General features: G+C 43.6%; 1 protein-coding gene across 3 annotated transcripts in view; it reads right to left on the reverse strand.

Moving 5' to 3' along the window:
• Nucleotides 1-15,274, reverse strand: part of AXDND1 (axonemal dynein light chain domain containing 1) — an 871,721-nt gene that overhangs the window by 581,608 nt on the left and 274,839 nt on the right. For all 3 annotated transcript variants that reach the window (XM_069641478.1, XM_069641476.1, XM_069641477.1), the window contains exon 7: nt 7,187-7,243. In XM_069641478.1, coding sequence (XP_069497579.1) covers nt 7,187-7,243 — 57 coding nt within the window. The remainder of the gene's footprint in view (nt 1-7,186; nt 7,244-15,274) is intronic.

Raw genomic sequence — 15,274 nt, forward strand, 5'->3', positions numbered from 1 at the left:
ATCAGGAATTGGACAAGTATTTAAGGTGTTACTTGAAATCAGGAAGAGGTTGGGTGGATCTGTTATGGGTGGCAGAGCTTTGCTACAATCATTCGGCTAAAGATCCTACATCTATGTCTCCTTTCTTTGTAAACTAAGGATAACATGTTAGATTTTTACGGGAGACTTTATCAAAAATCTGGGGACCTCTGGACAGCCAGACAGCATGCAGGAACAACAATGAGTCAGGTAAGTACAAACATGAAATGTACTTTATAGCTTGGGTCTCAGGTAGAAGGTTACAAGGGAGTAAAGGGGTTCCCATCTCCAAGTCATCACCAACGGGCATCCCTAGAATCACTAGCACTCACCATTCTACATTCCATCTGGGGTTCCTTAGATAGCTTCCATTCACATAAAAAGAGATGCATTCATTCAGCATACAAACATGGCAGACAAACACGGCAGATACCACACTTTACCTGAAGAAATTATGGTCCATAAAGTGGACGACAGAATTATGAGTATGGACGAAAATTTGCACAAGGCAGTCCAGGCATTTGAACGAAGTAAGACTAGGTATTTGAAATATGCAGATTTACATCACAGAGTAGCACCCAGGTACTTCACAGGGGAACTAGTTTGGTTGTCTCCCAAAAATATCACCTTGAAATGAAAGAACACATTTAGTCCCAGGTTTATTTGCCCTTTTCAGCTAGAAGAGGTAATCACTCCTGTAACCGTAAGACTAAAGTTAACTACCAGCTTGTAGATATACCTGAACCTTCAGGTAAACTTGCTTAAACCTTTTTCTCTGGAAACTAGGTTAGCAGAAGCGTCAGGTCCGATAGATGTAGAGGGATCTGGGAATGAGTATGATGTACAATAAATGTTAGACTCCCGACTGGTGAGTGGAATGTTGCAGTATTTGGTGGATTGGAAGGGATACGGACCGGAGGAAAGGTCTTGGGAATGGGCAGATGATGTACATGGTCCACGTTTGGTTGCGTGATTTCATTGTGCTAATCCTGGAAAACCAGAGCCTGTCGGGTCATTGCCCAGAAATGGCAGGTCTTTGCCCAGTAGTAAGAGAACTGTGCTTAAGGTGGGGTGCTTGTTTCAGAAAAGGAGAAAGTGTGTTAAGGGTATGTGGTTGTGTCAGAGTATGTATGGAAATGGAAGACTGGAGATCCTATGGTTATAATTCCTTAACTCTGGCTCTTTAAGATTAAGAGATAATCCCATCCCAAGATGGTGAGGATTCAACGCAACAGTGACTGGCTATGGAACAACCTGTGATGATTTGGAACCTTCACCAGGGTTCTAAACAGGCTTTTATCCCTGGAAACCAACTAGGAAGGTCGCAGCTACAACAGTTCCAGAGAAAGATTGTCTGAAGTCCAAAAGAGAACAGTATCAGCAGAAGACCAGAGCTAAGTGTTTGGAAAATTAAGCAATGTGTTAATTAACAGTATATTTAGATGTGCATTTGGATCTGTTACAGTGAAAACTGACTGAACTGATTTTGTATATATTTTTAATATCTTCACTAAGCTAGCAGCAGACTTATTTCAAGAAGGTAATTTCTGATCAGATCAAAGCAATCACAGCCTGAGGACGTGTGAAGGCAGACCAGTCGTGGCTTCAGTGCGGAAATGAAAAGAGGCAGTGGAGCGCAAGTCAGCATTAAAAGAAGGAACCCAGTGTCGTGGCAAGGCATGTAACGTCATCGAATGGAAGCTATGAGCGTCTCTAGAAATGGCACAGTGTGAGATAGCGATGCGCAGTGGGTTCGATGAAAAGAACTGGAGTAAAAGGGCCGTGGGATGTCTTCACAAGTATGCAGAAGTGCGTTAGAGACCAGTGTAGAGTGAAAAACACTGAGGAAAAGATCAATTCAAAAGTTTTAAACACAAATGGAATCCTGCCTGGGCAGTACTAAAGGCAATACTCTGGAAAACTACAACTTGAGAAGAAGAAGGCAGCAAGTCAGTCTGGTTTACGGAAGAGACATTTTCAGATTAAACAGTTAGGAATCTTATCAATCAGCCTTCAAGCAATTAGTGCAATAAGGCAACTAGGTAAAAGGGGTTTGGAAAAGAAGGTATAGTTCAAGGGATAGCAGATCAAACTCTCATGGTGTGTTTGTGCTTTCACAGATTCAGCAGACTCAAGGAGAACATTCCTTCAGAGAACAGTGACCGTGGGCAGAGCTGAAATCTGGACGTTTGTTCTTTTGTCCAATTCCCCTTTCCCCTCAGGGATGTCCAGTCTGAAGCCTAAATCTGCAGTCTGTACTGTCCAGAAGGGGTTAAAGGGTACATCTTCAATCTCCACAGGCCAGGTAAGCTGGGACCTTAGAGAAACCTGCGGCTAGGGGACGGGAGTCATTCCCCCTGGCCATTTCTGTTCTAAGATGAACATTCTTAGGACACTGTTCAAGAAGCAGGAAAAGGGAGCCATTCTCCTAAAGAAGAAACTTTCTGTTAGTTTATCCTTTAGTTATAGTGTGAGTGTTAGAGTATGATTTGACATACAATGGCTGAACTTTGATTTGACAGATATTCTGAAAATTCATTTAGTTTTAGTTTGAGGCAGGGGACTCCCTCACTGAGACATGGACAGTGTTTTTTTCTATTTGTGAAATAAAAGTTTACAACCAAAACCATGCCACCTTTGTGTCAGCTTCCTTCTTCAACACCCTTACAATACCCAGTTGTTTTGCTCTATAGATATCCAGATGATGGAACACCATGAAAAAATTGTAAAATGTGTACACCAAGTGGATACTTGGAAGATGTATTCAGTTTAGGAACACGTGGATGACAGATCAGTTCTGAACAATCCGCCAAGATAGCTCTGCACCTGGATGATGGCCCCTCTCTATTGATATGTATAAAGGATCTACAGTATTGATGCCAGGACCATAGATCTATCTTTTCTGTGGATGTATGGAGAGATGTCCTGCTGTATATTTTTTTTTAAATAATATATTGTCACCAGCCAGTGGATCTGCTTCTGCTTTCTATCAATTGGTGAAGATCAGTTTTACGGATACCTTCCCAATTGATCTGCTCAACACATCTACTCTCAGAAAACCTGGCAGATTGATCTTCTCTATGGAGAGGAGTACCCCAAATCTGCTTCAGCGATACCTGGTGTTGGGTACGTTTTTCTAAGGTCCAACTGGTTTTAGACTTCATAAGACTTAGGGCCCCAACTTCTAATATAGGCCTGTACTACCCATGTCGGTAGAGTGGCAGAGCAGCCAGGCTTATCTTAGGAGGGAGGAATGTGAACTGTAGAGCAGTACAGAGAAATCAGCACATACACAGATCCATGGAAACACTCACTTAAAGTTATATCAAAAATAATTATTGATTTTATATATACACAAGACACACAAGCAATTCTAAAAGGCAGAAACTACTAATAACATTAAATTAACAATGGAATACGATTGGAAAAGGAACAATAATGCAGGTGAGTAACTTTTCATGTACTTCTCATATCCACACACAGAGTGACTTCAGTTAAGGTCAGTAAAATCACTTATATATATCACCTTTGCAATATTCAGTTTAAGAGCAAGTGAAGGTTAGACAGAACACAGCTTGTTCAGTTCAGGTTGTGGAGGAACACGCATTGCCCAAGTCAGTAGGATAAAGAAGATGGCTCTTTGGGGAACCAGCAATGGCACAGTGAAATGGACAGCAAAAGTTCTGATGACAATCTTCAGAGATAAGTTAAGTAACCAGTCGGATGTTCTTGTAGAAAGCACAGGAGCTCAAGGGGAGCCTTCCTGTAGTTATACAGGCTGCAAGACCTGTACAACAGAGTTGAGGTCAACTCCCAAACGTGAAAGACAGCACTTCCAAAGCAAAGGAGCACCAAAATGGCTTAATGTAAATGTAACACAAGACTCACAGTACCTGGAGGGTGAAGTTGAAAATGCAGCTGGACACCTTCCCGATGCAGAATTGAAGACCCGGTCTGCTGCTCCTCAGTCATGGTGACTAAAGGGGGGACCTTTGATGGGCTTCTTCGTCAGCAATCAAGAGAGTGGGTCATCAGCAAAGGATTCAGCTCACTCCAGCGGTGGTTTGTGTTTTTGCCTCCTTTTTCTTAGTGCCAAGAGGGAACAGATATCGCTGGTTGGATTCTCCTGAGTTTTTTGTTCGCGAACTCTGGTGAGGGGACTTTTTTGTGAGAGAATTCCTACTTCTGGAGATCCACTAGGATGCCTGCAAAGTTTCTGCGAGATTCGTTAAGTCCAATATGATGCACCCTGAAAAGGTCCAGGTACCTCGGTTATTGGAGTTCTGCAGCCCGGGAAAGTTGAAGGATGTCCGGGGATAGCCCAAATCAAAGATGGTCTTGAGGCTGATTGTTCCCACCACCCAAAAAAGAGAAAGTCGTCCTTGGCGGAGATTCCCTGCTGAGTTGAAAATACAGTCAGGACAGCAGCAGGGCTTCACCAGTACTTGTGCAGGTTTTGAAGGTGCTGAAGGCATCTCTGCTCACCTTCTGCTTAAGATTTCCAAAAATCCTTGCCTTATATGCTAGAACCCATTCATTCACTCCTATGGAGCTATCAATTACCTGAGGTTCCAACCGGTTTCAGCCAGGGACACCAACAGACAAAGGACAGTGATGTTTTGGGACACTCCCTCACTTCCTGCCTTCTCAGACACACTAGAGCCTTTACAGGCTTTACAATAGAAACGAGCCAGCCAAAGAAACAACTAAAAAATGACCTGTAAGGATAGAAGAGGGCCCACAAGGAACTTACAAATAAATACTGGCGATAAAATAAGGCAGGGGCCAATTTGAGAAAATGGTCACCCATGGGTGCTGTACTGCAGCTAAGTAATCAGTAATCTGCACATAATGGTAGAAAAATCTGCTGCCACCAGCCATTTGAGTTTGTTAGTTACTGTAACTAGAAAGTTATGGTCTAAACTTATTCAAATACTACAAAATGGCAAAACATTCTTGTTCTATGGTTGCCCACCTTGTTTCATTGTCTTTACGTTTTCTACTGATAAAGCAGATGGGATGTTCACTGCCTTGCTCATCCAGTTGGCTAAATGCTGCCCCTATCCCTGTGTTAGATGCATCAGTCTGCAAAATAGAGGTCTCAGTATGATCTGGAGCTCTCAGTACTGGAGCTTTACAGAGGGCATCTTTCAGCCCTTTCAACTGCTTTGCACACTCTTCATTCCATCACACATTCAGTGGAGAAGCTATGAACCCATAGTTCTCTATAGAGTTTCGGTAACATCTTGTGAAGCCTAAGAAGGCTCTCACCTGGGTCTGGGTAGTGGGGGTGGCCCAGTCCTGTACAACTTGTACTTTGCTAGGTAAGGGCCTAATCTCACCCCAACCTACCTCAAGTCCAAGGTAAACCACTTTACTCTGGACCAATTTGACACTTGCTTGCCTTAATGGTAAGATGGGCCTGTTGTATAGCCTGCAACACTTGTCCAAGGTGTTAAATATGTTCTTCCCAAGTGGGGCTAAGCACTGAAATGTCATCCAAGTATGCCTTACTTACTTACTCACTTAAAGTTATATCACAAATATGTATTTTATATATACACAAGGCACACAAGCAATTTCAAAATGCAGCAACTACTTATAACATTTAATTAACAATGGAATACAATTGGAAAAAGAACAATAATGCAGGTGAATAATTGTTCATGTACTTTTCATATCCACACACAGAGTGTCTTCAGTTAAGGTCAGTAAAATCACTTATATATATATATATCACCTTTGCAATTTTCAGTTTAAGGGAAAGTGAAGGTTAGACAGAACACAGCTTGCGACTGGTAAGTAACAATGTAGCACTCTGCAGGAATGGTTTAGGCAGTCTGTTTCCTAACTAGAAATGAGTTCACAGTTCAAGTGGTAGAGGAACAAGCATTCCCCAAGCCAGTAGGATAAAGAAGATGGCCTTTTGGGGAACCAGAAATGGCACGGTCAAAGGCACAGCAAACGTTCTGGTGACAATCTTCAGAGAAAAGTTAAGTAACCAGTCAGATGTTCTTGTAGAAAGCATAGGAGCTCGAGAGGAGCCTTCCTGTAGGTATACAGACTGCAAGACCAGCACAATTGAGTTGACGTCAACTCCCAAACGTGGAAGACAGCACGTCCAAAGCAAAGGAGCACCAACAATGGGGACTAAAGTAAGTCTACTTTAGGCCAGACTTGCATTTTTTTGTGGTCCTGAGCTCTGGTGAGGAGACTTTTGCAAGAGAATTCTTGCTTCTGGAGGTCCACAAGGATGCCTGCAAAGTTTTAGTGAGATTCGTTTGGTCCAAGACAATACACTCGAAAATGGTCCAGGTACCCTGGGCATTGGTGTTCTACAGCCCAGGAAAGTTGCAGGACATCCAGGGATGGTCCAAATCAAAGATGGTCTTGAGCCTTGGCAGAGCTTCCCTGTCAAGTTGAAAACGGGGTCAGGACAGCAGACAGGCTTCACCGGTACTTCTGCAGTTGTTGAAGGTGCTGCAGGCGTCTCTGCTCGTCTTCTTCTTCAGATTTCCGTTTCCAGTGGATGACTCTGTCTGTGGTCCACAAATCCTGACCTTATATGCTGGAACCTATCCATTCATTCACTGCTATGGAGTTGTCAATCACCTGGGGGGCAGGGAGGCTGTCCAGCAGGACAGCCAGCCGCCCAGTTCCAACTTGTTTCAGCCAGGCACAGAACAGACAGGTCCCACAAAAGAAAAGGAAAGTAAGATAAAAGTTACCTTAGTACTCTTGAGAACATTTGTTCACATGAGAAAATAAAATAAAATAAAAAGGTAAGTCTGAGAAACTCCCTGGCACCACTGCACATGGGGTACTGTGTGCTGCAAAAGTCAATCACAGATGCCTGTAGTAAAATACATGGAGGAAAGCACGACTCCATTAAAATAAAAAGGAAACAAAAAGCAGCAAAATAAGATTCCCAGGCGGAGCAAAAGAATGAGTGAGTGGCAAAAACTTCCACTCACTCAGGAGAATAAATAAAAAAATCCCAGAGTCCAGCAAAAAGTGCTCAAGGTCTCTCAGGTTGAGGGGAATTGGCACAGAAACTGAAAATGATCCCTACCACCTGGACATCCACATTGATTGTTTCAAAGCCCATGCTCTCATCTGTATTTCAACAAGCACCAATACAACACTGCTGTCTGTACAATTCACTTACATGGAGGGGAAAAGCATCAGCCTTTTTTCAGGGTCTTCAAGCAGCGTAGTGTATTTACTGTGGAGGCAAATAGAGCAAATTAGAAAACATAGCACATGCAGATGGTATTGTGGTAAATATGACATCATGATAGCAACAATCCATGTGAAGACCCAATATCCCTCTATGTAAGGACAACACGAATGTGAGATTAAATACATCGTACATCATGAATGTGTAATTTACACGCTGGATACCATGATATTTACATATAGGATGTTGGTAACAGGGAGATTAAATATGTAAAACACCATCATTGCGCATTTACAAATGTAGGATAACCTCAGAGATTCTTCTGTAGGACACCATGTATGTGGGATTCCCATAAAAAAGCACACAGGTCATTCAATCTTTTTAAAACTGTATGTTTAATTGAATGATACTGTATTATAGTGGCTCTGGCAGAATGTGGAATGGTAGGGTGGAATGTTATCAATCACCATGTCATGCAGAATGTTAATATTGGAATGTTTTTCCTTGGTTAAGAAATCAGTTGGCTGCCAAGGATGTGATGAAGGATGTGCCTGGGGTCTTATGCTTATAAGAATTAACACGTTATTCTTCCATAACTCCAACTCTCCCCCCCCCCTCTCCTCCACCTTTCATTCACTTTCCTCCTCCTAATCTCCCATCTCTGCCCATGCTCGCAACGTAGGCATTCACTTTGACTCCTCTCTCTCTTTCTCCCGCCATATCTCTCTCACTTCTCGTGCCTGTCGCTACCACCTCTTCAATATTTGCAAAGTCCCCCCCTCTCTCACATTCCATGCTACTAAACTTTTAAATCTCCTCCCTTATCTTCTCTTGCCTCTTCTACTGCTCCTCTTTACTCTTTGGACAACCTACCTCTCATCTCGCCCCCCTCAAATCTATCTACCATTCTGCCGTCCGTACCCACTGTCTCCTTACCTCCCGTGACTCCATCTCTGCTTCCCTTTCCTCCCTTGGCTGGCTTCCATTTCACTCCCAACTTAAATTTCACTTTCTCTGCCTAGTCTTTAAATCTCTCCATGGTCTTGCTCCCCCTTATCTCTCCTCCCTCCTCTCTTTCTACACTCCCTCCCGGTCCCTCCGTTCTGCTGACCACTTCCTTCTCACTGTTCTTCCGTCCCCTTGTGCCACCTCCCGTTTCCGCTCCTTCGAGCTCCTAGCCCCCCTGCACTGGAACTTCTTACCTCTCTCAATCCGCTCTATTCCTACCTTCTCCTCATTCCGCACTTCCCTTAAATCTCTCCTTCTCTCTCCATTGCCCGCCTTGAAACGCCTTCCCCTCCTTCCTTTATCTTTTTCCCCTTGATCATCTCCTTCCCCTCCCCCACAACCCCACTCTCACCCTTTCCCCTTCCATTTTCCCTCCTTCTTCTCCTCCTCACCCCTCCCTCTCCCTCACAGTCCTACTGCACTACTCTCCCTATTCCCTTCAGTTTAATTGCTCTTCTTACCGTGTTGTTGGACTGATTCATAATTGTAATTTGCTTCTACCGTTATATTGTTATATGTATCAAGTTGTTAAAATGTTCAGCGTTTTGGAGTAAAGCGCTATATAAACAAATAAATACAAATACAAATAACTCAACTGTGTGAGCAGCTTCTTTACAGTGGCGACGAGGATTGACCCTCACCATCCTCCAGAAGAAACAATTGGTAACTGGACTGTCGTATTTGCAATGGTTACTGATTCTGGAGTCCAGTCCACTCCACCACGCATGAGGAAATTGCTGGGGAAGCAGTGGCTGAGCAGAATAGAAATGAAGAGAGCGTTCAACAGTGCTTAACTGGAGCCAGCAGAGAGGTAGAACCGCTGCCAGCCGTGAAAGCAGGTGAGCGTCCAACACTGCTGAACTGGAGTCAGTGGCCGCCGTAGTAGCACCTGACGAAGCGGGCTGAAATAAGTACAGTGAGCATTACCCTGTTCATATCAAAATAGGGAAACCACAGCTCACGCAAGCATACGGAGTGTGCCTGCCAATAGCGGGGTGCCTGTTTTCACATGAGTCGGGCGTCGCCACCAACAAGTGAAGGCATACGTTGAGTGCTTAGAAAGCGCATCAGCTGAGATCATATACACCGCCATCGTTGCTTGTTGAATTTAGTGCAGGAGCTCTTAGAGCAACGAACGAACGCTTTGAAGAAGCATGGGGCTGAGAGAGGAAAGCATCAGTGTACACCCATACAATCGTGCAGTAATTAATCTGCGCAAAGTGAGACAGCAAGCCAACAACTATGGAAGCATTGCTGTTGTGCTGCTAAAATACAGCAGTGCAGCAACGTGAGACGGAAAGCCAGCCAATAGCGAAGCAGCGTTGTTGTGCTGCTAGGCAACAGCAGAGGAAGACGGAACAAATCTGTGTGATCAGCATTATTGCTCGACTAACGGAAGATGAACCGAAGCTACATAAATAACGTACTTGAGGATAAGAAGGTGAAAGCGTTTGTACGGAGGGATGCAGATATTTTGAGTATTTATCCTTATTCACATTGAACGGGTCTGAGGAAACAGCACGGGTGTCTAGGGCCCACGGGAAGGGCGCACGTGTTGCAACAGCTTGATTGTAGCAAAGCCTTTTGCAATACTGCCGCAATGTGTTTCAGGTAAAGGGTGCAAGCATCTGAAACAATATCAAGGGAACAGATTTGTGGTAAGTGCAGGTGACAGGGAGCAAGTTGAATGCAGATGGCTATAGCGGGAGTACCATTGCCTCCGGTATTTTTGACAAGTCCAGGACCTGCAAAGATCAAGTGGGCAGCATGGAAGAAAGGATTTCCCCATTACCTAAAGTCTGCTTGTGACAATTCTATTTCAGCTGAAAGAAGAGTTTTGTTATTGATGCACGTTTTAGGATATGAGGGACAGCGGATCTATGAGACACTACCTGACATTCTTGAGATAGATTTGGAGAGTGAAGCAAATGAATTTGAAGTGGCACTTCTAAAACTAGACCGCAATTTTTAAGTAAAAACGAGTACTGTGTTGGAAAGGTACAATTTCGGGACAAGGCAGCAAAGGGAGGGGGAGTCAGTTGAAGAATATGTAACTGCTTTACGTCAGTTGGCTGTTAACTGTATGTTCGGGGAGAAATTGGATGAACATATAAGAGATCAGTTTATGATCTACGGATGCAGTGATAAGATTAGGGAAGAGATATGGTTTAAAGATTATCCTGATCTTGATGAGGTAATATTGATAGCTAAGAGGGTCGAACACACGATGGCGTGTGTTGCAGAAAGACATCCCTTACCTAATATGTCTGAGATGTTGGCTACAGTGGGGAAGGCTAGAGTTTTCTGTAAATTAGATATGACATCAGCGTACCATCAAATCAAGTTAGATGATGATTCTAAGAAGCTCACTGCATTTGTTACCCATGAAGGGATATTTCAATATTGTAGAATGCCATTTGGGCTAGTATCAGCCTCTTCAGCCTTCCCAAAGGTATTTGACATGTTACTGAAAGGCCTCCCTGGAGTATGTTGTTTTCAAGATGGCGGTAGAGAAATTCAAGAACTTTGGGGATCTGAATTTGTGATTAGAACTGACCATAAGCCCCTGAAAGATATATTTGAGAGGAAAGGGTTGGAAAAAAATGTCGAGAAGAGTAGAGTGCTGGGTTGCGAGAATACAGAGACACACATTTTCTATGGAGGTGGTGTCTGGGCGAGAGAATGTTTTTGCTGACCATGTTTCCAGGTTAATTGTGAATGAACAAGAGAAAGACGATGAGAGGAGAGGTGAGGTTATTACTGATACAGAAGAGGTGAGATTATTACTGATAATGTGTTTGTGAATCATGAAGGTATAATTACCAGGGAGAGCTTTGAGAGAAGATGAGACTTTCTTGAGGATGATACAATTTGTACATGGGGGATGGCCTAAGAAGAGGTTATTAAATGGAGAGGAGAGAGCTTTGTGGGAGGTGAGAATGGAACCAAGAGTTGAAGGTAATCTCATATGTAAATATGATAGGGCACTACTGCCAAGGATTCTGAGGAGGAGGTTGGTGGAGGCGGCCCAAGAGGGCCACATAGGCATATCGAAGGCCGTGGGAGTTTTAAGAAATTATTATTGGTGGCCGGGTTTCAATAGGGATTTAGAGGGGATGATTGGAGGATGCATTGAATGTGAGGCATCAGGTAAGAATGTGATGGTGAAAGAACAACCCATGGTGAAAGTGAATGACCCGGACAGGGTGTGGAGTGAATTGGGTTTGGATATTTTGGGCCCGGTGGACATGGGGCGAGGACTTGGAAACTTTACGTTGGTGTTGGTGGATTTGTTCTCTAGATGGACATAATTTAAGATTGTGACGGATGTTTCATCCCAGAGTGTGATTGGTTTTCTGCAGGGGGTGTTTGAGAGAGGAGGATTGACAGATTCGATTTTGACAGATAATGGAAAACAGTTTGTGGGTGCGAATTTCCAGGAATATTTGAGGTTGAGTGGGGTGAAGCATAAGAAAAAAGCATTGTACCACACACAAACTAATTGTATGGTTGGGAGAGTAAATAGATCGATAATGGATGCTGTGCGGATGGCAAAGGCGTGGAAGGGACAGGAAAACCGCAGCTAGGGACAGGCTCCATGCGTTACGCTTGGCTCCCCATGCCAGTACTGGAGTAAGTCTGTTTTAACTCATGAAAGGGAGGAATCCGAATACCAGGGTGGTACTTCCATGGCTGGGGAGAGCTTGTGAGACTGATCGTGTGGTAGGGGATGTGAAGGCTAGAATGGATACCAGGAAAGAAGAATATGTTAAAAGGATAAATGAGAAATTTGGAAGGAGAGAGGTGAAGGTAGGAGATTGGGTTAGAATAAAGAAGGGAGTTGTGGGGAGGAAAGAGGATTTGTTGTATGGTGATCCCATCCAAGTAAGGCAAGTGTTGAGAGGAGCCGTGACAGTGGATGGGGGTCAAGTATGGAATCTGGGAAGGGTGGCTGTGATAAATCCCATGTGGAGACAGGATGGTCACGCAATATAGACTAACAGTTAAATACATGAGATGCATGCAATCCACTATGCTTTTCAACTTGACATGTAGAGCATTGAAGTAGTATAATGTACCTTTTGCATCTAGAGCATAACATTCATGTACTGTTTCCAGCATACTTGTATATTGAATGTTTGCATGAAATTGTAGATTGTCCTACGCAATAATAGTTATCATTATGTGGGATATGTACATAGGTAGAGATTGTACATAGTTGTGGATGGTTTCCGGTGTCCAATTTGTGTATATAGTTATTTGAGAACCATTGTCTATGGAAGGAGATGTGTTTTATAGTGGTTCTGGCAGAATATGGAATGGTAGGGTGGAATGTTATCACTCACCATGTCATGCAGAACGTTAATATTGGAATGTTTTCCTTGGTTAAGAAATCCGTTGGCTGACAAGGATGTGATGAAGAATGTGCTGGTGGTTTTAAGGATTATGCTTATAAGAATAAACATGTTATTCTTCCATAACTCAATGTGTGAGCAGCTTCTTTACAGATACAAACAGGCATTTGCCAAATTCTGCTCATTTTGAATTAGCCCCTAATTTGCTGGCGGGGAGTCCTTATGTTAACACCTCAACGCAAATGGCTCCCCGCTTCCAAAGTTCCATCATTTGCACGGTGGCGTGCAAAAGGCGGCATGCCAGTGTGCACACTGCCTTTTGCCCTGCACTATTACACTCCACCGTGAAACTTAAGTAAACGCTGCCTGCCTGTCATGTACACATAGCAGGCAGCATTTACAATGGATCCCTATGAAGTCTGCCTGTTTTTTGCTGGTGCAAAAAGCCAGTGGGCTCCATTGGGATCCCCAGCATTAGCTCTTGCATGAAAATGCATGAGGGCACAAAAGCTGCATTATTTGTATAGCGGAGAGGAAGGGAGCAGCTGTAATGCAAGTTGCGTTTTGACCGTCCTCCTCCACCATACACATGAATTAAAATGTTCTGTGGCATGAATCAAAGGCGTTAAACCCTTACGCAAGTATTTCATGCTGTTCATTCACGTTACGGCATGGAGCAAAATGTATCTACAGCCAATGACAATTGGTGTGCGACATTCCTCCTATTGAAAAGCTCAGAGGGCTACATGAACAAAAAAGTCACAACCATGAAAACTTCCTTTTTCAGAGTTAGTCGTAAAGAGTGTACAGCCCAGCAAACATCAGTTTAAAGTGCATCAATTTAATGGAAGTGAAACCGAGGAGAGAAATCGAAAAGGAGCAAGAGAGTGTGAAGCCATATACCAGTCAGCCATGGTTTTGGACACATGATTTACATTCAAATACAATAGGGCATTTATGTGACCTCATCGCATACATTGTAAAGGAAATCAGTACAGACACAGTCAATAGTTTTGATTAATGTACGGGTATTTCATAGGTGTTTGTCATCCAGTGTTATTGTATGCACATGACTCACACCAGGTGGCAGTTATTACAATCATATGCCTAAGGAGTGTTATCATTTCTAATGCAGTGCTATGATATGCTCTTGTACTGACTTGATATTTTAGGTATTGCTATCCTGTGCCAGTTACTGTCATCAAAATCCGAGGTAATCAGCTATTTCCAGGTTTTATTATCAAAAGGCCAGGTACACACACCACCTGCCTGTAATGTTATCAAAATGCCTGGTACTCATGCCTCTATCAACAATATGCTGACCCATGACATTGTACATGAATGGTTGGTTTCTTCAGTGCACAAACTGGAGATTTGGTGGGTTGGGAGGTTAGAGGACAAGGGGGAGAGTGGAGGAGTGGAAGAGGGGAAGGGCAATTGAAAGGGTAACTATGGGTCCATTCACAGCTTTGCAAAGGCTAGGATTCCTTAGCCTAATGCATAAACAGTATCATAATTAATATCTAGATTTGGGGCCATGTTATATTTGGAAGGTGCTTGGAGAAGAAAGGAAACTGCCAGAAGGAGCATTTTTACGTCTAGTATTGTGCACGGGATTGGGACGGAAACCAGACATGGAGTGCTGACAGTGCTGTATCCCCATAACATTCTGTATCACCTGAAATCAGCAATCGCTGAGGCCCGGGAAGCAGTTTAGCTCTACCCTGATCACGAAGGCTGTAGATAAGCAAACATGACTATTGTCCCCTCCAGAAACGAGGAGCGGGTATCCAGATTGGTACAGGTCCTCTATCGCCCGTCTAGGACAATGAGTGACAGCCTATCAGGAGCCTAAAAAGGGCTTCCTGAATACAGTACTCTGTACAGCCAGGGATCCCTGGACACCCACTGGGGAAAACAGAACCTCTCTTGATCCAAAAGAACCTCTGGCCTCATCACACCATGAGTGATCTCCAGAGAGAAGAGCCAAGCACACACTATCACAGGTTTTCTTGATTTGAATGGAGTTTCTCCATACAGGGTCACACTGAACTCCAGGCAGAAGGAGACAAGAGTTGCACTGAACCACGGGAGCTCAAATATTGGAAAGCAGAGATTATCCACTGATTAAACTGCATTCCCTGAATCTTAAATAGCAAGCAGAACAAAATTCTCCCTGGACCATAGAGAGTGCTCCGATGGGAGACCTCATGTCTCCCAGGACTCCAAGAAAGCTGAAATGTGGAAAGCATAGTTCTTCCTGCATCAAAAAGAGTTTCCAGTGGATGGGCAATGACCTCCCTTAATCCCAGGGTCACCCCAGCGATAAGATCACAGGCATTCCTGATCTGAAGTAGTTTCCAGAAGGGAGAACATGCTCTCCTTGAATGAAAAGGAGACTTCAATGTAAAAAATACAGGTCTCCATGAACAGCAGAAGACTCAGGAAGGCATAGAGTACAGGTCTCTGTACAACCCAGTGAATCTCCAGAAAGGTGAGAATCCTGCCAGCAGAAGTGTAACTGAATTTAACGCAGTCCTTAACGATTACAACACGGGGCACACGTATCCTTGAACTGAACGCAGTTGCTAGAAGGATGACAAATTATACATTTTCTGGAATAGCAAATTGTCTTCTGAGAAGTCAATACAGTTTAGCCTGGACAAAGCACACTCTACACCCAGCACAGGTATCTCTGAACGCTTTCATAACA

The sequence above is a fragment of the Ambystoma mexicanum genome, chromosome 1q (assembly GCF_040938575.1).
Source record: "Ambystoma mexicanum isolate Mex_15411 chromosome 1q, UKY_AmexF1_1, whole genome shotgun sequence".
In the NCBI taxonomy this organism is placed as follows: Eukaryota; Metazoa; Chordata; class Amphibia; order Caudata; family Ambystomatidae; genus Ambystoma; species Ambystoma mexicanum.